Source organism: Gadus morhua, chromosome 16 (assembly GCF_902167405.1).
Source record: "Gadus morhua chromosome 16, gadMor3.0, whole genome shotgun sequence".
NCBI classification, from domain to species: domain Eukaryota; kingdom Metazoa; phylum Chordata; class Actinopteri; order Gadiformes; family Gadidae; genus Gadus; species Gadus morhua.
In genome coordinates, this window is record NC_044063.1 from 5085894 (window position 1) to 5108876 (window position 22983).

General features: G+C 46.4%; 6 protein-coding genes across 9 annotated transcripts in view; all 6 read left to right on the top strand.

The window, feature by feature from the left end:
* Positions 1-2324, top strand: part of tiam1b (TIAM Rac1 associated GEF 1b) — a 58053-nt gene extending 55729 nt beyond the window's left edge. For all 3 annotated transcript variants that reach the window (XM_030380311.1, XM_030380312.1, XM_030380313.1), the window contains one exon: positions 471-2324. In XM_030380311.1, coding sequence (XP_030236171.1) covers positions 471-1030 — 560 coding nt within the window. In that variant the 3' untranslated portion in view covers positions 1031-2324. The remainder of the gene's footprint in view (positions 1-470) is intronic.
* Positions 2325-4886: 2562 nt separating this feature from the next.
* Positions 4887-5887, top strand: LOC115560773 (claudin-4-like). The gene has a single exon (XM_030380309.1). It carries the CDS (start codon positions 5023-5025, stop codon positions 5731-5733), a length of 711 nt encoding a protein of 236 aa, XP_030236169.1. The 5' UTR covers positions 4887-5022; the 3' UTR covers positions 5734-5887.
* A 1881-nt stretch (positions 5888-7768) lies between these two features.
* Positions 7769-9502, top strand: LOC115528764 (claudin-8). The gene has a single exon (XM_030337065.1). The coding sequence runs from the start codon at positions 7902-7904 to the stop codon at positions 8796-8798; it is 897 nt and encodes a 298-aa protein (XP_030192925.1). The 5' UTR covers positions 7769-7901; the 3' UTR covers positions 8799-9502.
* A 1095-nt stretch (positions 9503-10597) lies between these two features.
* On the top strand, positions 10598-12047 carry cldn8.1 (claudin 8.1). Its single transcript, XM_030337066.1, has one exon. The coding sequence runs from the start codon at positions 10839-10841 to the stop codon at positions 11607-11609; it is 771 nt and encodes a 256-aa protein (XP_030192926.1). The 5' UTR covers positions 10598-10838; the 3' UTR covers positions 11610-12047.
* A 2394-nt stretch (positions 12048-14441) lies between these two features.
* On the top strand, positions 14442-16365 carry LOC115528926 (claudin-17-like). The gene has a single exon (XM_030337347.1). It carries the CDS (start codon positions 14701-14703, stop codon positions 15808-15810), a length of 1110 nt encoding a protein of 369 aa, XP_030193207.1. The 5' UTR covers positions 14442-14700; the 3' UTR covers positions 15811-16365.
* Positions 16366-17065: 700 nt separating this feature from the next.
* Positions 17066-22983, top strand: part of LOC115528816 (glutamate receptor ionotropic, kainate 1) — a 29992-nt gene continuing 24074 nt past the window's right edge. For both annotated transcript variants that reach the window (XM_030337152.1, XM_030337153.1), the window contains exon 1: positions 17066-17667. In XM_030337152.1, the coding sequence (XP_030193012.1) occupies positions 17583-17667 (85 nt within the window). In that variant the 5' untranslated portion in view covers positions 17066-17582. The remainder of the gene's footprint in view (positions 17668-22983) is intronic.

Below are 22983 nucleotides of genomic sequence, written 5' to 3' on the forward strand. Positions count from 1 at the left end.
TGAGGTTTAGAACTATTATTATTGTTATTATATAAGAAATGATGTTATACAAGATATTCAACTTCATACAGTCATTAGTTAAACTTTCGGAAGTCTTCCGTTCAGAGAGATTGATCCGTCCTCTGGCTTTCAGCCAAATCAACTCCTGAGCAGAAGAATGAGCAGCGTTTTTGTTAGCTGAGAGAGAGCGTTGACAAGGAAATGATGGGGTGTCAAACGGGATAATTGTCTCATCAAGTACGTCTTTCAGCTGCCAATCTTGGGTTTAAATTAAGTTATATTTATTATTATAACTATATATATTATCTCATGATAACCCTAACCCCGTGATGATGATACTTTATTTATAAAGCATTTGAGACACAAATAAGGCCCATGGAAAAGGCAAAATCGAGGCTCACATATCAAAACTTCCTTTGGCATTTAAGTCGGCGTCATGAGCTAATTTCTGTGACTTCCTGTGGGTGTAGTGTCGGTCCCCGCTCGCACCCTGGGGAGACGGAAGCTGGTGCGAAACCGCTTCACCATCGACACGGACATCGTGTTCGACCGCGAGCCAGACCTCGAGCCGGCGCCCCCCCCGGAGAGTCCCCAGGACCCCCCGGGAGAGGGGGAGGGGGAGGTGAGAGGAACAGAGACGGAGGAGGAGGAGGAGGAGGAAGAGCTGACGGGGGACACGGACCGCTGGGTGGAGGAGCAGTTCGACCTGGAGGAGTACGAGGACCACCAGGAGGAGGTGAAGGAGACGGACATCCTGAGCGATGAGGAGGAGCTCGCCCTCGCCCGCCGACCGCCGACCAACCAGGCCGACCTGGAGGCCCCCGTCATGGCTCTGACCCTGGGTGGAGGGGAGGGGGAGGAGGAGCAGCAGCAGCAGGGGGGGGAGGAGGAGGAGGAGGAGGTCGGGGCCGGCGGGCCCAAGAGGTCGCCCCAGACGGGGGAACAAGGTGCCAGCAGTGGGGAGGGCGTCGAGGCGGAGGTGTGGGTCCGCAGGAAGAGGTCGGACTGCTCCGCAGACCACGACACGTAAATCACAGAGCAGACGGAAGACTTAGGATTTTAACGACAAAAAAAGATCTACCCCTTTCAACTCCCTCGCTCCCCGCCTCCCCCTCCAGCCAATGCATGGGCATTGGCGTAAATATATATATATAGATATATAGATATATCTCGCACAGCTGTCGGAAGACGTATATCCTAATCAATATTTTTCAAACGCTTCTTTTTGGACAGTCATTGATAAGTGATTGAGCAATACAGGGGCGAGAGGAGCGGGCGGTCGAGGAGTCGTTTGCTGTTTAAAAGAAAAACGGGCCCAGAGGTCGCGCGAAGCGTCCAGCGTCAGCGCCCGGCGTCCAGCGTCAGCGCCCGGCTATAAGGGTACAATCAAGAGACGATAGTTTGCACATTCAGGCAGCTTCCGGGACGTTCTGCCTTTCATTGCCAAATCGGGGTATTTGTGACACGGTCATTTCTGTCTTAGTGGCTCTTGAGTTCTTCTCGGGTACAAGCTGTGTATTATTTTCAACTTCTGTAAAGATGGGTATAGCAAATAACCAGTTCAGTGGTGGATAGTTTACCGTAGTTTACTGGTCATCAAGTGTATACACTGGTATTGTTTTTTTAAAATCAGATTTGTGATTATTTAAAATATGAATTATTCTGTTTTGCAGACTGATTTTTTTTGGTGAGATAAAATATATTTTGCTTTTTCTTTTATCGAATGGGATTACAGAATTATGTTTTCCAGAACCTTTGATGTGGAGGTCAAGGGATTTGTATTTGTTTTAACTTAACAGAATCCTGTTTTACTTGAAATTGCATCAGCTGTCTCATGTTGTTTTTGTTTTCTTTAAGGTTTACTGTGAAACAATTTTTTTCTCAAGTTTACTGTGTATAGATATATATACGATACTTTTCATCTGCAGTGCCATTTATAGGACGATTTCATTGTAACACTCCACACAAGCACACTTTTACACAGAACCTGCACATAAACATTGTATGGTTTTTTGTGTATTTAAACATTTTTTAAATTTACTTTTTAAACTTCACTTGTGATAGGTCACAATGTATGGATTTTAACTTATTCATATTCTTCCATAATTTATCGGTACATCTGCATATAAAGTATTAGTTTTCTCAAAAGAAGGTCCAAATATGCTGAAGCAATCAAGGAGAAAGATGGTTTGTGTCTGGAGAGTGAAAGTCATTCTTATAAAGAAGCTCATTGTGCTACTAAGACTACATTTTTATTACTGTGTGTACATATAGAAAAAGATGTATTGATATCATAATAAATACCCTTGTTTCGTACTTACAAATCCCCCAAATCTGCTTTTTTGATCTTGTGCTTTTATGTTGGTTTTTGGGATAACCATAGTTTAAAAACCGTAGAAAAACGTGTGGATTCCAGCAGTGTTTCTGATTCTATATCTATTCTATTGCTTTATGCTTTCATTGCTTTCTATGGTAGGGGGGGGTGGGCGCCCCCGTTTAACGGAGACGGACCCGGTTTCTGGTGGCATCTCCCCGGCTGGATTTGTCGCCGGTCCCTCCGGGAATGTCCCCGCTTTTCAAAAACCGGGTATATATCCAAATAGGTTTTTAAATGACAATAGTTCGAGTTTTCTCATGAATAATAATTGTGAGGTTGTTGCTACTACAATCAGATAGACATGAGAATGTCTGTCGACTTTATACCATAAGCAGGCATGGCTTATAAACAATAGACGATCAATACAATATTCTGTATTTGAGGAGCTACTTTGGATTCTTTTCGGCTGGGTTATCAAACTTGAAAACACACTATAATAAACCATTGGGGATGTAGGCTATTGCTAAACCATTAACTACACTAACATTTACCCTAATAAGAATAAGTAAAATAAAATGTCAATGTCCCCCTTTTTTCATATATTTCAGATATGATTATATCAGCTATTTTGTTTATAGACTGCCAAACCACATAGGCTATGTCCCCGTTTTTCAGTTCAGAAATCTGGTCACCTTATTCTGAGCTTAACTATCAACTTTATTCGTTTTGGTCGATCCAATGTCGAAAATGTTGAAGTTAAACGGGCCTCCCTGAATAATGCTTTTATTCTGAAGCTGGCCGTCGACCAAGACATGAGGGGCCGTGAATATGTGCGACTATATTGCCTGTATTTTTTAATATCCCCTCAGGTATTAATGAGGTGGATGGTCACCTTCTAGGTTGAGGGTGTTGTGGCTCCTTTCAGGCGGATAAAGAACCCGGTCCCTTGTCTGGTCTTCCGACCTCTAGGTGAGTGAATCTCTGTCCATACCTCTCCCTTGAACGCGGGAATCCTTCTCCCTTATCTCCTCAACGTCATCGAACTTGCCAGAAGCGCCCGTCTTGGAAATAATGGTTCCCCTGACACCGTAATCACGGACCGACGGATTTATTTTGGTGGCGTCGACCGTTATGTCAGCCGATCCTCCTCAACCCGGACAAAAGCCCGGAGAGACCCTTTTATCGGGGTGATCTGAGCCTCTGTGTGTGTGTCCCACGCTTGCCCGTCAAATGCTCTGCCCTGAACTCTACCGATGGATAGGGCACTCAGGGCAGGCCGTTCTCCGTTATACTTTCGACAAGCTGTCTGTGTGGGCCAATCCATGGCTTACATTAGCTCTTTTAGGCTTTTTTTTTTTTTTAGGGAAACTGCAGTTACTGCACATAAACTTCGTGACAATAACGATATGGTGTAGGCCTACTGTACATTGTAGCCTACATTCCGCAAGTAACTCAATCAAGTAACTTTGATTTAATATGAATTGAGACTTTGTTTCAAGAATGTAATTGATATCCAGTAGGGGGCGCACGTGTACATGCACCGAACAATTAAAAAAATAATCTAAACCCCTCGTATTTTCTATAGCTCGACCTTTTACGGGATTTGCTTTAACATTTGATGTAAAAAAATATATATATATATATATCATACTAATCAATGTTGTATGGGGCTACATTTTATAAACTATCTATATGAAAATGTAAAGTCATAGATAAACTAATACATCCACATCCCATAAATAGCTTACATCATTAGACAATTGACCAACTAGCAACTGTTTATTAACATCGTTTTTAGGCTTTCCTGTTAACCGATTTATTCATAATTTGATTTTGTGAGGATAGTATATTTCTGAGGATCTGCGTAGTACTGCAATGGCTCCTTTCTTTTAACCGGGCTTACGTGATGTGTTTACTTTAGAGAGGGTTAGCCATTAGGATCGTTTCACCAAACCTGTTAGGCAGGCCCACAGGTTTCAGTTCCTGCTCTTTCACACTGGGAGTCTGGGTTGCTTTCAATGACTTCTGACAATCTCTCTCAAACACACACACACACACACACACACACACACACACACACACACACACACACACACACACACACACTCGTGCACAGCTGCACACATAAACACAGGCCGGGGAAATTAAAGAAGTCAAATATTTCCTAATAAAATTTGACCATTTACCTCCCATATTGTGTACAATTTGGAACGAATATACAATTGTACAGAGTCAATGTTAGACCTACAGTAGCCCCATGTGAATAGGTATATATGAAAGGGGAAAGTGTTTGACTGCGACAGTAATATCACTGGACCCAAGCCCAGCTTTAGCATCTTAGTGTTGGTCTAGAAGCCTGACGGCAGCATAAGATTGTCTTTTTGGATCCCAGATTGAAAATTAGGCACATATTGGATACCACAACTGTGGCTTTCGAAAATACCTCTCGCATGTAAAACCTTCAGCCTTTATCCTTCAACCAAGAAACACAAGAAACAGTCGGAGACGGCCTAAGCTAAACAAACTTAAAAAAAAAAGGTGAGGTGAAGTCAACAGTGAAACTTAAAGGGAGGTATTTTATCAGCTGGCCAGGGCCAAACCAGTAGGATGGCATAGCAGCACGTCTTTTACGAGGTGAAAACGGATTGATCACGGAAACGCTCCACTAGTTCTCCCGCAGAGACCGGACCAGAGCGAGCTCCGTCATGAACGCCAAGCTGGAGGTCCTCGCTCTGGTGCTGGGCTTCCTCGGCCTCGTCGGCACCGTGGCCGTCACCGCCATGCCCATGTGGCGCGTGACCGCCTTCATCGGCGCCAACATCGTCGTCATGGAGATGACGTGGGAGGGCCTGTGGATGAACTGCGTCTGGCAGGCGGGCGTCCGAACCCAGTGCAAGGTCTACGACTCGCTGCTCATCCTGACCCCTGACCTCCAGGCCGCGCGAGCCCTCACCTTGGTGTCCGTCGGCGTGGCGGCCGCCGCGCTTCTCGTCGCGTTCTGCGGGGGGCGCAGGACGGCCTGTTGCCGGGGCAACCCCAAGGGGAAAGACGTGACGCTGGTGGTGGGCGGGAGTCTGTTCCTGCTGGCCTGCGTCACCACGCTGCTGCCCGTGTGCTGGACGGCCCACGCCATCATCACCGACTTCTACAACCCCGTGGTGTCGGAGGCGCGCAAGCGGGAGCTGGGCGCGGCTCTCTACGTGGGCTGGGGCGCCGCCGGCCTGCTTCTGGCCGCCGGCGCCATCCTCATCTTCAGGTACTCGGCCCGCCGGGAGAAGGAGAGGGGCACGCCGACGTATGGCGCCGAGGGGTACCACGTGACCGGCACTGAGGAGGAGGACCGGAAGGAGGACGTAGTGGACGTGGCTCGTTCCACGCAGGCTGGGAGCCTTTACGGGAAGCAACAGTACGTCTGAGGAGCGGACGCAACACGCACACGCTGACCGTCCCGCGGGGGAATAACAGCACTGTCCCGGTTAGGATCACATGAGATGGGGTTAGATCAAATGTACATTCATTAATCGCACATGGGTATTCAAGGAGTCACAGCATCAAGAACAGGACAGTGGTATTATAAAAAAAAACACAAAATTAGGTATTTTTGGAATTAGAATTAATGTTGATGTAAAAAATATGATGTTGCAGGTGAGCCATGTATTCTTGACAATATACGCACAATTATTGAATTGATACATTGCACGCATGATGCAACACAGTTTCTCATTTATCTTGAAGCCTGGTTTGTACCGTACTGGTGTGAGGCAATGGTGGTATTTTGTATGGTGTCATTCTGCGGTGATGATGTAGTTGTATAATTTATTACCCAATCCTTTAGAGAACAGGGTCACACCGGGAAAGGAGTAGTCTGCCCTAATGTGGGATGAAAAAGCACTTGTCTTTCTTACTAAAAGTAATAATATATATTGTATAGTAATATAAGATATAATATAATTTTTATGATCAATCATTTTCAATGTTAAACGAGAGGTTTACACAAAAACTTAATCTGTACTCTGTGACAAAAAGATATTCTGATTGCAAATAAAAAATAACTGAAAATAACTAATTGTTTGAGGATTCAGTTTGTCTCAGCTTCTGTCCATCGAGCTGGTCGTTCCGCACGCCAACTTGTGTTTTGGAACTCGTCTATTGGCAAGGCAAAGTCTGCTTGCCTGAGAATTGTGACGATTCATTCTATGAAGCATTTTTAAAAGATCTTTCTTTTTGTATAGGCCTATTTTACAAAACATGACCCCTTTTAGAAGAGGCCTGATACAAATTGCCTGCATGTCTCATAGCCTTAATCGGTGTTCTTGTATAGAAGAGGAGAAGTGAACAGCAGAAGAGCGGTCATGGACCCGTTGAGTTCGAGGACTAGTAGTACACAAGAACTATCTTCTTATTCAAGAATTTGAGGAAGCTTAAACCTTTATACTTTTCTGATTTCCCAGTATTACCCTGAGTAAACGCTTGTCTCGTACATGCCTAAAAAACGTTTGATCCGTGGCGACTGGAACTAAAACCCACAGTAGTTAATTGCAAAAATAAGCCAAATTCAACTTCCTACCGTTGGGAAAACCTGCAGACAAAACGAGAATATAGGATAGGAGAGTGTTGTTTGGCTGCTATTATGTAGGCCAACATTCGTACTATTTATACTCAATAGTTGAAATTAAATGTGAAAACAGAATCTGAGTGTAAACATGGCAGTACAAGCGGTAAACATATTCACTGTTTATGTTTTAATTTGCACTCATTTGTGTGATAAAGGTTTGAACGAGGGACAGCATGGTGTGAACAGCTGTCTAGGAGAGTAGGCTGTTGACGTTGCAGTGAAACTCGGGCAGCTCAAACCTCAATGCCTTGCCCCAACAGCTCCAGTAGCACCAATGGTTTAAAAAAAACGTTTACAACCTCTTTCTCTCGTCAGAACAAAACAGACCATAAATAAAGTGAGATGCTCGCCTGGTGGCCAGGTGTGGTATGGCTTTTACTCCGATTTAAAGCAAGATGGAGGCCTAAAGCTTCAACTTATTTATGTATAAAACATCATTCAGTATTGACTGTAGGATGTTTTCGTTTATAATTAAGTTGAATAATTGTGATTACCAGCCAAAAATCGGACTCAATCATTGTCATCCATTGAAAAACCAGATGTTTTTCCTGGTTTGGTCGTCAAAACACCAGTGGGATGTTTCTCAGTCCCTGATGAAATGAAACAACAACATATCGACCTTTACCTTGACCAACACTATAACTCTGATTAAATCAGGGCTTAATCAACAACCCCTTCAGAGAGAGAGAGAGAGAGCGAGAGAGCGAGAGAGCGATTGATCAAGACACTAAATGGCCTATTGTTCATGCTAATTTCCTCTTTGAGTGCACGCAGACCGGTATCAGCGGTTGTGGCGTGGCCATCTTCCGTGGCCCTATAAAGCAGCTCAACCAGTAGGATCACATGCCATAGTCAGCATACCTTCTGGGGTGTAAAAGCTCCTTCCTCCCACATCCCTTCTTAATTTGGACGCCAGACACCAGAGGCTCAAGAGGCAGTTCGTCTCTCTCCGGTCCGTACGCCGCCGACATGGCTTACAGTGGCTACACGGCCTACAGTGGCTACACCAAGCCGCCCCAGTCCTACGCGGCGACGTACTACGACGAGAAGCAGGCGCAGGCGCAGTCGCAGGCCTACCAGGACTCTGTGTATGAGGAGAAGGAGAGGGTCGCCAAGAAGGACCGGCGGGACGCCATTTGCTGCGAGGTGATCGCCCTCGTCATCGGCTTCATCGGCCTGATCGGCGTGGCGGCGGTCACCGGGCTGCCCATGTGGAAGGTGACGGCCTTCATCGAGGAGAACATCATCGTCATGGAGACGCGGTGGGAGGGCCTCTGGATGAACTGCTACCGGCAGGCGAACATCCGCATGCAGTGCAAGGTGTACGACTCCCTGCTGTTCCTCCCGCCCGACCTCCAGGCGGCCCGGGGGCTCATGTGCAGCGCCGTGGCGCTCACCGTCTTCGCCCTGGTCGTGTCCGCCGTGGGGATGAAGTGCACCAAGGTGGTGGACCACCGCGCCCGGACCAAGCACATCGTGCTGGTGTCCGGCGGCTGCCTGTTCCTCCTGGCCTGCGTCACCACGCTCATCCCCGTGTCGTGGACGGGCCACGTGATCATCCGGGACTTCTACAACCCCCTGCTGATCGACGCCCAGCGGCGGGAGCTGGGGGAGGCGCTGTACATCGGCTGGGTGACGGGCGCGCTGCTCTTCGTGGCCGGCGTCATCCTGCTGTGCCGCCACGTCCCCCGGACCCAGGAGGAGGAGGAACGGGCCGTCGCCGTGGCCAACGGCAACATCTACCAGCCGGCGTATGCGTACCAGCCGTACACGTACCAGCCCGCCTACAGCTACGCCCCGGCCTATACCCCCGGCCCTGGCCCCGGCCCGGCGTCCATCATCTACACGCCCAATCGGTTCCAGTAGAGCAACAACCTCAGCACGGAATAGACTTCAATGTGGACCACCAGGTGGTTTCTTTCTAAACAAGAATTTAAGACTGATTGGCCGCCCGGATGGCGGTGGCTGGAAACAGACTCGTCTTTTTTTTAAATTCAGTTTATTTTTTTAAAAGAGCATTTTAATGGTTGGAGGGTCAACAAGATCAAAGGAGAGCCAGCTGTGCTGCTGTCGTTTTAGAATCGTTTTGTTTGAGTCCTCGTTCGATCGACTTTAATATTGCCATGAGTTAATCATTAGTGTTTCGTTTAAAGAGTAACGCGACACTAGTTTAGAATTGTTGGTTTGCTACACCCTTCAGGTTGAAACCTGATGGTTAACTGTTAGAAATATATGATTTGGGGCTTTTGAATAATTCCCTTTAGTGATTGGTAGTTGGTGGTAGTGTCAGCTGTTTGGGATAAAGTATAATTGTTTACTGAAATCATATTAAATCAAAGTAGAAGTCCTCTATCTCGTGGATGTCTTTCAGAAAATACCAAATATCACTGTGGCCTTTCGTTTTGAGGCAGTGTAGTTACTCTTTAAAATGAGGAAACATCTCGATATATTTACAAAGCTGAACATACAGTTGAATATTGCTTTAAAAGTGGATCTGCACTTTAAGAAACAAATATATATATATTGTCCATTTTTACACATGTGTTTTTACAATAAATGTTTAATTATTATTTTTTGGTCCATTTTCTTTCTGTGTTTTAAACAATGACACATTTGAACAGAACAGGATAAACAAGTTCATAGTGAGGTCATAAGAAAAGGTCCAGTAGTTTGTCTGGAAGCAAGAAGAAGAACACAGGTCATGTGACATCTTCTTTGTGTTGATGCTTGGTATGTGAGGCTGACATTGTTGTGTTCCCTACCGTGTCTCCAGTTCACATATCCCTAACCTGTGAAACCGGCTTGGGCGCTCTGTTACACCCACTAAACAAATGGCTCTGACCGCGTCCCGAGGCTAGCACTGAAAACTACTCAAGCTTAGTTTTGTATAGCTGAAAACCATTCAGTCATATCGGTTTTTAGCCTGCTTGATTTGAGTAAATGTTTTTAGTAAACAAAAAAAACAGAACACATATTAATCCTTTGATTATGCTCTTTTTAACACAATGTGCTTCTGAAGCGATGCACATATAAAATAACCGAAACAAAAGTGTATATATTCCCAACAGCATCGTCCCGTTCTGTCCTTGATATTGTTTGGTTTTTCGTGTTCTCAACATGAATTATTCACAATTTACACCTTTAAGATGAGGTTTGTTCAAGGTTGGGGTCCACACCTCCCCCAGGTAGAAGATGAGACAGGACTGTAAACCGAGACCTCTGATCAAGCAAACCAGTAGCCTCCTCCCACTCCTAGGTACACACACATAAACACACTAAACACACCTAGACACATCTACACACACGCACGCATCTACACCTTAACACACACGCACACATATCTACCCATAAAGGGACGCACGCATTTACACAGTGAGACGGATACTCACAGACTCACACACATCCACGTGCGCGCACAGACACACACACACACATACACCTGCATCATGTACACACACGCACATCTACCCATAAGGTCACCTTTAACGTATGCACAGCTACGCGCACATCTATGCAAAAGCACTTACATTTACATAGACACACACAGACACACACACACACACACACACACACACACACGCACATCTAAACACACATTGTCTAGAGGGGATTCGGTCGCCTAGCAACAGGTCTCAGTTTGCACCCCTCCCAGTTACTGTGTTACTCCTGTGGGAAGAGGCGGGTGCACAGGTACACTCTTCTCTCAGGTAAAACTCTTCCTAGCAAACACGCACAATCCTCTGGCTCCCATCGGACACACACACCTGCTGTCGCCCACACTCCACGGGAGGACGGGGAACGAACCGGAAACCAATAGGACCCAACAGGTCCATCAAGACCCTTCGGGACCCCGATAGGAACCACCGGGAGCATCCAAGACCCGGCCACGACCACCCCCACGGGAACATGGCCAACTCGGCTCTGGAGATCCTGGGCATGCTTCTGACCCTGATCGGGCTGATCGGGGCGGCGGCCACCACCGGCATGCCCATGTGGCGCGTGACGGCCTTCATCGGCGAGAACATCATCGTGTTCGAGACGCGCTACGAGGGCCTGTGGATGAACTGCTTCCGGCAGGCGGACATCCGCATGCAGTGCAAGGTGTACGACTCCCTGCTGGCCCTGTCCGCAGACCTGCAGGCGGCCCGGGGCCTCATGTGCGCCTCCCTGGCCCTCGGGGCCTTGGGGCTCCTCATCGGACTGGTGGGCATGCAGTGCACCTCCTGCATCCAGAACAACGACCGCGCCAAGCGCATGATCCTGGTCATCGCCGGCGTGATGGCCATCTTGGCGGGCTTCTGCGTCATCATTCCCGTGTCGTGGACGGGCCACGTGATCATCCGGGACTTCTACAACCCCCTGCTGATCGACGCCCAGCGGCGGGAGCTGGGGGAGGCGCTGTACATCGGCTGGGTGTCCTCCGTGTTCCTCATCGCCGGCGGCTGCTTCTTCGCCTGCTGCAACCTGCAGTCCGAGGAGAAGCCCCGCGATAGGTACGTGTACGGACAACGGACGCCCCCGTACATGAGCTACACCCCCCAGTACCAGCCCCAGTCGATCATGATGGCCCCCCCGCAGCCCAGATCCCAGCCCATGATGTCAAGACACCCCTCCACCAACTACAGCTACCAGTACAGGTACCCCTCCTCCATTCGGAGCGCCCAGCATCTGCTCTGAGCTCCATCCCCCCCTCCAGCCATCACCCACCTGAACCTCCAGCCCGTACCCCAACCCACAACCACCCACGCACGCTTGGACTGGCAGGGAAGGATGTAGTTGAAGGATTCTGGTTGGTTAGAGGACAAGGCGAGGAACTCTTTTTATCGCTGTCTTTGTTCAGCAGCTCTGTTTACTCGTGGTAAAGCACATTTCCACATCTCAAGCAAGGAGAGATGAACTGAAAACTATTCTCTTGCATTTCGTCCTTTGATTCAATCGAATGGTATTTGTCCATTCCTCAGTTATTATTTTTGTATTTCATTTTTGTGTTGTAAATATGTGCATTGGTCAAAAATAATAGACTTAGTTCTTAGATAAAAAAATTGTAATGGAACTAGAATATAATAAAAACATGTAACCAATTTAAGTTTGATAATAAAATGTATAGATTAATAATTATTGTGGACATTCTTTTTCTTTAATTCAGATCCTGCCTTTCTAGGGATAGGGGGTTAGGGTTATTACGGTAATTATCAGCTTGGCCTACATCCACCTGTTCACCTGAAACCTCATTGGCATGAATGTAAAAACAGGTGAGGTGTTTTTGACGTAAGATAGGAGCCACCCATCGACTTTGTTTCTTCATGATTTCAAATTACATTTCAAGTGTCTATTGAACGTGAAAAAAAAACTTGTGATCAATCTAGTCAACAAAATTTGTTTTGTTTATATTTGCCTATGTCAACATCAAATCCATTCTGGAAGAAAATAACAAAAATAGAACAAAAATAACAAAACCAAGTCAATATTAATTTACTTATTTTGCATTATCAAACGTCCTTTTGATGTTATAATATGTTAATAAAACATGTGAGATCATATATATTATTGATTCAGATAATCATTGTCATAAAATAAAAGATGAGCAGCATGTTTCCTACATCCTGCTGTTCGCCTCAACCATCATCGGTATGTAAACACGGGACAGGTTATTTGCACCTTGAATGACGTAGTCCTTAAAGATCTAGTTTAATCTTCGGTGATTTACAATGAAGATGTTTGGCCATCTTCATGGCCATTCCCGAAAGTTATTTCTTGGTAGTCCTATTGTTTATCTATATTATCTTGTTTGTAAACAGAACGGATAGAGACTTGCGTTTTAAGAGTGTTCATAATACTAACCGGATATTGAAGTATGTCTGAAAGCTGGGTCACGGGATCAAAATTTGCAAGTCACTTTGAATGATTGAATGATATCAGTGCGCGCCGATTTCCAACCCGGAATGTTGTGTCGATTGGATACGCCCCTTGTTTCTGGGAAACCAATGAACCTTTATGCCATGCAGTAGCACCTATATAACTCATAACAACTCTTAAGTCTTGCCTAAAGTAGGAGAGACTTAAGAGCTATTATTTGAACGTCATTTTTTATGATTGCCGCAGAATTCGTCCGGTATTAGTGAGTGAAATGTGCTGTGAGATAATCTGTTTTGAGGGCCTTCGACTGCCTATGAACGAGACAATTTACATTTAAGTGTGCTCCCATCTTATTTCGGACCAATCAGAAAATCTTATCCCTAATTGCTTTTTGACACGATGCCAGTCAATCACATATCAGTGCGTGCGTAGGCAACACTATCCTCCTCAATGGCGGAGAAACGTAGTGAGCGTTTTGAGGGCTTCTAAGTTTCAAAATCGTCCTCTCCCTCTTATATAACTTACATACAGCAGATTTAACAAAATTATGTGAATGTATGACACACAAGACTGGGTCTTTGAGGTTTGTTCCTGCACAGAGTGGCCTAATCTTTCATTATCCTAATATTCCATCACTGGCTTTTTTATGGCAGATTATGCACTTGATCCTGTAATTTTGATGTTGTGTCGTCCGACGAGTGGCTTTAATATGGAAAGTTTTGAATAACTATAATTATTCGACATGATAAAAAGAATACTAAAGGAAATATAAGAAATTTACAAGGTAAATCAATATAATGGTGGGGAATTGAACTGTTCTGCCCCCTTGTGGAGCAGATTTATGCTAAACCTTCGGGTCAGTCAACTCTACAAACTAAAGCGCCTCATAGGGTATTGAAACAAATAAAAAAGCATATCTCAGAGATATTTTGTGTGAGTGTGTATGTTTTAATGCGTGTGTGTGTGTGTGCCTGTGTGTATTTGTGTGTGCGTGTGTCTGTGTGTGTGTTTTATGCATGTGTGTTCGTATGTGTGTGTGTGTGTGTTTTGTGCATGTGTGTTTGTGCACGTGTGTTTGTGTGTGTGTATTTGTGTGTGCGTGTGTCTGTGTGTGTGTTTTATGCATGCATGTGTGTTCTATGCATGTGTGTTTGTGTGTGTGTGTGTGTGCGTGTGTGTGTGCGTGTATGTGTGTGTGTGTACGTGTGTGTGTGTGTTTTACGCATGTGTGTTTGTGTGTGTGTGTGTGTGTTTTATGCATGTGTTTTGTGTGTGTGTGTGTGTGTGTGTGTGTGTGTGTGTGCGTGTGTTTGTGTGTGTGTGTGTGTGTGTGTCTGTCCACTGCTCTGTGAAAGAGTAAACAGACAGTCAGCAGGTATAGGCCAGTGCTTCCTCATCTCTCTAACCCAACCAGGTGAAGCCAGAGAGCTCTCCCATAATAAACAGCACACACACAGCCCACCCACCACCAGCTCTCACCCACACCGCTGACAAACCAGCTCAGACCAGCTCAAAGCCTAGGACAAGCTCAGAGGCGAGGAACAGCTGAGAGACCCGCCTGGACCAATCCAGACCAACTCAAAGCACCGACCAGACCAGACCAGAGACCAGACTCACCAGACCAGGGACAAGACCCACCCAGACCAGACCAGACCAGACCAGACCAGACCAGACCAGACCAGACCAGGGACAAGACCCACCAAGACCAGACCAGACCAGACCAGGCCAGAGACAAGACCGGTTGCAGGCTCCAAACCGGCTCACAAAAGACTCCCTGGTCCACCCAGCTCTCTCGGACTATGTCTCCTTAGAGTTTGACCAGTGTTGTCCTACTGGGGAACTTAGCGAGGGGGAAGACGACACCCTCCTACCGCCTGGAGGAACCCCCTCCGGCCGCCTCAGCAGCAGCGAGATGGTCCAGGGCATCCAGGAGATCGCAGCCATGCTGGTGGGTCTGGTGGGCCTGGTCGGCGTGGCGGCCACCACCGGCATGCCCATGTGGAAGGTGACGGCCTTCATCGGCGAGAACATCATCGTCATGGAGACGCGGTGGGAGGGCCTCTGGATGAACTGCTACCGGCAGGCCAGCATCCGCATGCAGTGCAAGGTGTACGACTCCCTGCTGTTCCTCCCGCCCGACCTCCAGGCGGCCCGGGGCCTCGTGTGCTGCTCCCTGGCGCTCTCGGGCCTGGGCCTGCTGGTGGCGCTGGCCGGGATGCGCTGCATCTCCTGCGTCCAGGGCAACGAGCGCGCCAAGGTGGTCATCCTGATGGCGGCCGGGGGCATGCAGCTGGTGGCGTGCGTGTGCATCCTCATCCCCGTGTCGTGGACGGGTCACGTGATCATCCGGGACTTCTACAACCCCCTGCTGATCGACGCCCAGCGGCGGGAGCTGGGGGAGGCGCTGTACATCGGCTGGGTGACCGGCGCGTTCCTCTTCGCCTCGGGGTGCCTGTTCGCCTGCCGCCGCCTGCCCGAGGACAAGGGGGCGTACCACCAGGGCGTCCGCTACCCCCAGATGAGGTACGACCCCGTGTCCAGCGTCTCGACAGGCCCGCTGCCCCCGTCAGCGGCGGGCCACGGCCTGACCATGCAACCGGCGCCGTATCAGGACAACAGAATGGCGGTGCCGTTCCATCCCAACGGTCAGTTTTACCCGGTGGAGAGCGGCGGCCATGCCGTGTTCCCGCCGGCGTCCATAGCCCACAGCTCCGGCGGCCACTACCTGGGGAGCGTGCCGACCCGGGAGACGTCCGTGTACGCGAGTCACCCGAGCACGTCGTTGTACACACTGCAGCCCATGCCGCCCATGCTGGCCCACCACCCCTCCATGTCGAGCAGCCACAGCCAGTACACCGTCAAACCCTCGATGCCCGGACACCAGCCACACTCCATGTCCACTTACACGGGGTCCTCCAGCTTCCACCCTGTCCCACAGAACCCCCTTTTCATCCGCTACCACGAGTCCAGGGTGGATCCGGGGTCCAACAGCGGTACAAGCAGAGGTGGCGTTTACATATGAAGAGGGGGGGGTTCTGGTTGAGTTCCACGGTGAAGGCCGTTTAATATCGCACTGAACATTTTAAAGAAAATGTATTTAAATGAAAGAAAATTTACTTTTAGTGGACAACTTAATGGCAAATGTGCTGTAACACGTGTGTATGTTATATATGTATATAAACGTACTTAATCGGTGGTTCTACTGCGGTTGTCCTTTGTTTAGTACATATAATAGGAGACGGGTGTGAACTGGTTTTCCAACTGTTTTCAGTAAACAAAGATGGCACTATGGGTGGGATGTCTGAGGGCAGAACCAAAACAATGAGCCCGTATGAAACCAATAGAACTTTTTTTGTATCCTTCTATTTATCTTGTGTTTAGATGGGATTTCATGAAGCAGGGGATCATTATTTAACAATTGTAAATCTAAATGTACATAGAGACCTCATTAATTTAGACACTGACTTTTAAAAGCACTAACCAGCATTCAATATGGTTTAAAAAAATGTTTGTGTCTCAATCCATTCTATTCAAGTAGGCTAGTTTATGTTATTTGTAGTCATAATAAATCTAGTTGACTGACTGCATTGTTTTCAATGTTTACTCAAACATACTCGGATCATGCTTCATCTGTTGACTGTGTACGTTACGCCATTATTCGCCACTAGATGGCCCTAGATAACAATACACGTGCTTCTGTTGAGTTGATGGGACTCATTTAGTGAGATACCCTTTAATAGTAGGCTGTTGTATTAGTCGAGGCGTTATATCCAACAACAATATTTAGATCAATGGCTGTAATCAACGGCAACGCTATCGTCAATTTCAACTGTCAACCATAGGCAGCTCATCAAATGTAATGATCCTCATAAATATGTTATCAATTAATAGCCTTGCCCTTGTTATAATGCAGATAAATTAATTGTTTGTAGCATAGGCGATCGTATTGTTAGGCCTATATCACAGGGAGAGATAGGCCTACACAAAGAGAGGCGCTCAGAAGCAGACAGAACGAGTTTAAATAGTTATGCTCATGTTCACATGTTATCAATATGAATATTATTGCCATGACGCATGCTTTGCCCAAAGTAGCCTAATAAATGAGTTAGAGGAGGATCCGTCCTTTTCACAAGTAGGTTAAGGTAACATAAACGGGTATTTTCTCTCTGTATCGGGACGTGCCAGATACAACAGTTTGAGGCAGTTAATCTCCCGGTTTGAAGATTACATCTGCGGGTCCATCGGGACGGGAGCAGCAGAGATTTAATCATTCCTCGGTGTACCGAGTCAAAGACGTTGTCGAGGTCGAATGTTGCCAGATTTAAAGTTAATCTTTAGGACGTATCCATGTTTGCGGATCAGCAGCTTGGATCTGCCCTCGATTGACTGCACGGGAGCGACGCGCACGGTGCGCAACCGTTGCGCGCACGTTGGGGGCCCTTCTCCCGCCGTCGTCCACGCGGGAAGTTTGCGCGCGTTGAGAGAGTAACCGCGGGGACCCGGGAATGACGGTCGGGAATGATGGGCGCTGAGCTCGGTTCGCACGATATGGATTTTCGAAATATGGAAACGCCGGAGTTTTGCTTGAGTTGAAAACTATTCCAGCGGATTGATTTTATTATCTATTTTATTTTATTCTCCTGATCACAATGTGTGAGGAACGGTGTGGCTTGGACGGCGTTATGTTACGTTCTCCCATGGATACCAGCAGGATACTGGAGATGAACGACTCAGAATGAATTAAGACGGAAACAGAAGAATATCCATGTTAAAGTGGAGGCCGGAGCGAGTACCATGGAGAAAAGGAAGGGAGTTTTGTTTTCGCTGCTTTGTTTGGCTGCAGAGTTCTGGCTCAGTTCGCAGCAGGTCCTGAGAATCGGTGAGTTGCTTGGAGGTGTGTTTGTGTGTGCGTGTGTTCGTGTGTGCGTGTGTGTGTGTGTGTGTGTGTGTGTGTGTGTGGAGTGTCTGTGTGTGTGTGTGTGTGTGTGTGTGTGTGTGTGTGTGTGTGTGTGTGTGTGTGTGTGTGTGTGTGTCTGTGTCTGTGTGTGTATTTTCTGAATGTTTGTGTGTCTGTGTGTTTGTCTGTGTGTGTATTTTGTGAGTGTGTGTGTGTGTGTGTGTGTGTGTGTGTGTGTGTGTGTGTGTGTGTGTGTGTGTGTGTGTGTTTGTCTGTCTGTGTGTGTCTGTGTGTGCGATTTTGTGAGTGTGTGTGTGTGTGTGGTATGTGTGTGTGTGTGTGTGTGTGTGTGTGCGTGTGTTTGTGCGTGTGTGTCTTTGTGTCTGTGTGTGTGGTGTGTCTGTGTGTGTTTGTGTGTCTGTGTGTGTATTTTGTGAGTGTGTGTCTGTGTGTGTGTCTGTGTGTGTATTTTGTGAGTGTGTGTCTGTGTCTGTGTGTGTGTGTATTTTGTGAGTGTGTGGTGTGTGTGTGTGTGTGTGTGTCTGTGTTGTCAGTGTTCGTGTTTAAGATACACACGTCCCTTCGATAAGCAGGTGGTGTATCCCAAACACAGAGAATCCACGGTACCCTGGTATGTATTCCTGTACTGTTCCGCTTCAGGTGGCACCGCCAGCATCCCAGTGCGTGAGATCAGGAAGAACAGAGGACCTCTGCTTCAAAACAAATCCACTTTCACCTCTTTCAGTGTCAACTTGTCTCACACTTGTCTCACACTTTAGTTCCCCCGGGTGGATATCAACGAGTTTTAGTTGTAGATCTAAAACAAGTTAATGCCAAGCGGTTGACAGGAACTCCACTGTGCTATTAATAATAGTTGCACTTGCACGTCTATTCCACAGTCTGTTTGATGTTACATGTGAGGCCTAAACCAAAGTGCACCGGTGTGCAGAATGTGAGTTTTATGTTATAACTCTTTCCCTCTTCAGTAGCCCACCCAAGCCCCTACAACCACCCCCCCCCATCTAACAGTTGTAGTGATCAGATGTGCAGAGCTTCATATTGTTAAGCTAGGCAGATCATCTGGCCACCTAATCTTTGTCATTTTCTCCACAACCTCCTGAACTCGTAATCTGGCCCATATGGCCGCGTTCGGTTCCAATTAACGCGTCGGGAGCTCAGGCCTCCCGACGTTCCTCCTGGCTCCCTCCTAACCCCGGCCGTGCCCCTTCTGGTGATAACGGTCGGTCCTCCTCTCAGCCCCCAGGCCTTCCTCTACTGTAACCCTAATCTCCTGATGGCAGAAAGTCTCTTCCCGGAAATGGAAATGAGTCTGAAAAAAAAGTCTGGTTGTAAAGGTCAGATGAGGGAAGGAGAAAGACATGGGCCTTCAAACTCTTCATTCTGGTGGTGGGGTCTACAGCTTATGTTCATCTGCTCACGTCAACCATTGTCCTTTTATTAATATTCATCCAAAGTGTCTAAGACTTAGTATGAATGTTGTTAATGCATGTTGTTAATGAGCAGGTAGATTAAACAGTGCCTTTCGGATGAGAGTCGACCACTAGTCTCAACGCCCGACAAACCAGAGCTAGCCCAAGGGATAGCTCCTCAAGTTCCCAGTTGACCTTTAAACAATGCCTTAACCAGGGCTTTGTAACAGGGAGTTCAACAGGGCATCAGACTGGTCTTAAAACAGGGACAGGGGTGTACTGGGAAAGAGATTCAGCCTTGGATTTATCCACTGGGATCGGCCCAAGGGGCAGGGGAGAGATCTCTATGAGACGCAGTTACCTATGGGGGTGGGGGGGGGTATATATGAAAGTCATTTACGTTTAGGGCCTGTGCCCCTATAGGCCTGCCTCATTTTCCCCCAAAATGATCAGAACCTCCTTTAATTTGTGCGGGCTTGTGCGGTGTATGTGTTGGGTATTTATGCCAGTTTTTGTGAATGTTTTTGTCTTGGCAGTCCTGTATTTGAGGTTGTGTGTGTTTGTGTGTGTTTGAGAGAGAGAGAGTTTGTGGTTTTCCTTTAATTTATGACATTTTCTTGTCCATGGCTTTCGTCGACCACCCCAGTGCTGCGCGCTGGTTTTGCGTTCATCTAGAATGCTAACATACATTGACCAACTTTGTTGGGGTTTGCTTGGATGCCCACTCCCAGACCACGGACGCAGAACGCTCTCATGCGCATCCCAAGTGGCAAGCGCACGTAGAGGGCCGGTGAAGAGACAAACAGGGCCTGTAAAAACAGAGGCCAACCGGGATTTGTCCCGTTATGCTTGATTGCTAGTACCATAGACAGGGCCTTAAACAGGGCTTTAAACAAGGCTTTATAACAGGGTGTTAAACAGGGCTTTAAACGGGGCCTTTAACCAGGGCTTTAAACAGAGCTTTTAAACAGGGCTTTTAAACAGAGCTTTTAAACAGGGCTATAAACAGGGCTTTAAACAGGGCTATAAACAGGGCTTTAAACAAGGCTGTAAAGCAGGGCTTTAAACATGGCTTCAAAACAGGGATTTAAACATGGCTTCAAAACAGGGCTTTAAACATGGCGTTAAACAAGGCTTCATATTAGGGCTTTAAACATGGCTTTAAAACATGTCTTTAAACAAGGCCTTTAAACAGGGCTATGAACAAGGTTTTAAACAGGGCTTTTAAACAGGGCTTTGAACAAGTCTTTAAAACTGGGCTTTAAAACAGGGCTTTTAACAGGGCTTTAAAACAGGGCTTTAAGCAGGGTTTTGACAGAGCTTTTAACAGGTATTAAATAGGGATTTTTAAGCACATCTTTTAATATGGCCCCAAACAAAGTGGCCTTAACACTGGTTTAACCAGGCCTTTAAATAAGACTTTAAACAGGGCTTTTACCAGGGCTTTTGAACAGGGTCGTATCATGTTAACTTTTTACTGGGGCTTAAACAAGGCTCTGGTTGCAGCTTGTACCAACAGAGAGACCTCAGTGCTCACATCAAACAGTGTTCTGGATCTCCTTTCCACAGCCAGCCGTGTGTGTATGTGTGTGTGTGTGTGTGTGTGTGTGTGTGTGTGTGTGTGTGTGTGTGTGTGTGTGTGTGTGTGTGTGCATGTGCGTGTGCGTGCGTGTGTGCGTGATTGCAGGATGGTTTGGGTGTGTGATTGCGGTGTGTTGGGTATTTATGCCAGTTTTTGTGAATGTTTTTGTCTTGGCAGTCCTTTAATTGAGGTTGTGTGTGTTTGTGTGTGTTTGAGAGAGAGGGAGTTTGTGGTTTTGTGTTTATATGCAGTGGAGTGTTAATGTGTGTGTGAGTGTGTGTGTGGGTGTGTGTGTGCGTGTGTTTGTGTGTGTGTGCACAAGCGGATTTGTATGGGAGAGTGTGTGGTTTTGTGTGAATATGCGGCAGAATGTGTTAATGTGTGTGTGTGTGTGTGTGTGTGTGTGTGTGTGCGTGCGCGTGTGTTGTGTGTGTGTGTAAGTGTGTGTGTAAGTCCCAACACTATCTCATTGTGCTCTTAAGGTCTCTCTCTCTCTGCAGTGATGGCTGAAGCCATCGTACACATACACAACCACCAGAGCTCCAAACACTTTATGTCTAACTCATACCTGTCTTCCTGCGTTTATGCTGAGCCTTAGATTGTCTCAAGGTTCTATTTATATTCTCTTTTAACTGTAAAGATATAAATCATTCATCATGCTTATTTGTCTCATACATTCAAAACTTCAAATTTACAGCTTATTTGTCCAATTTATTTTTTATTTAGCTTTAATTTAAAGGGAACTATTTTCCCAGCTTGACACTCCAGAATCCATCCGAGGGCCTATCCAGTAGACTGGATCAACTGGTAGGATGAATGAACCTTAGTACATCTAGGAGGACTCTCCTACCTAATAAATCAATACAGGGTTGTTTTGATAGCTAATCAACATCAAACCTGATGCTAAAATATGGTATTTTTTAATGCTGCAGTGAATGTTTCTATTATCCACCACATGTTTGATAGCCACATTGCTGAAACCCTACTTTTTTGTGCATCTGCTTTGACACATGTCAGTTGGGCAGCACTGGTTGTGATTCCCATTATTGCTCTACCAGATCTGTTGGCCGATTACCATTCAACAGCCCAGACCGGCATTCGTTTTGGCTCAGTGATCCTGAAAAAGATATTAAAGGGCAATTATCACAATGACATAATGCAATTATCAATCCACACTGAAAATAGCACTGGCAAGTCAAAGCGTATAAATATTTACATGTTTATTATTTGTTTTCAATGAAAATGTAAATTTTTATCTTCTTTGTCATGCATAATTGTGTAGACGCAAGATGGAGTGTAAACTAACTGCCACTTTATCGTCGACTTGGAGCCGCCGGAGCATAACTAATCAACGCCTGTCGTAGGGCTCATGTGTCAACGTGTTTATTTGTCGGTTATTCGCGTATTCAGTTAAAGCATTGATCCCTGTCCTCTGCCAACAGGGAGTGCATCGCCCCTCTCTCTAATTATCATATTGAATTAACATATTTACACAACAATTAACATTCATCCCCATTCGCTGTGTTAAGCAAACAAATATATCTGCTGGCTAACATTGATCTCCAAACTCTAACCTGACCTGGTATTTTCTTATTGTACCATGACTTCACCGAAACTCACATATCAAATCGGGTTTTCGGCCAAATAGTAATTGGAATGCTGCCTTCGATGTTGAACCACAGCTAAAGTAAGCTTAGCATGCTAGCAAGGCTAGCCAAAGCTACAGAGACACGAGCAAAAACAAAGTATTCATACATGCACCACTTAATGTGGGGAGAGGGGGGAGGGGTGTGGCCACAGTTCACGCCAATGAATCGGGGGTGCCCACACACGGCACATGTGAGTGCCTGTCCGGATGAATCCAGATGGATAGACGGTTAGATAAGATGTAGATCGAGCAGGCGCACTGTGAGCCATGACCACTGATTACAAAGGGATAAGTATTGGTGTTCTTGTGGTTCTAGGAAGGATCTTATATTATTCCAGAACTTGCTTAGGCCTAAAAAAAATAAAAGTTTGGTTCCTGTTGGTTGTCAGTTGAGGTCATGGGTAGGTAGGGAATTTAATTTTTATTTAATTTTTTCCAGTGGCAGCGAATGATAGGTAGGTTGTTTTCATTTAAAAACGAGAGAATGCGCTCATCCTTGTACAGTATGAAGAGGTGCTGAACAAAAACGTAATTATAGTTTGCATCAAAAAATCTTTTTTTTTTTTTTCAAACTCATAAAATAATTTGGGTTGCACATAAATTGACAGGGTCGGTCGGAAACCGGAAGCAAACAATTT

Excerpts from the sequence above, each read along its gene's own strand:
- LOC115528926 (XM_030337347.1), top strand. The coding sequence starts at position 14,701 with ATGGTCCAGGGCATCCAGGAGATCGCAGCCATGCTGGTGGGTCTGGTG.
- LOC115560773 (XM_030380309.1), top strand. The coding sequence starts at position 5,023 with ATGAACGCCAAGCTGGAGGTCCTCGCTCTGGTGCTGGGCTTCCTCGGC.
- cldn8.1 (XM_030337066.1), top strand. The coding sequence starts at position 10,839 with ATGGCCAACTCGGCTCTGGAGATCCTGGGCATGCTTCTGACCCTGATC.
- LOC115528764 (XM_030337065.1), top strand. The coding sequence starts at position 7,902 with ATGGCTTACAGTGGCTACACGGCCTACAGTGGCTACACCAAGCCGCCC.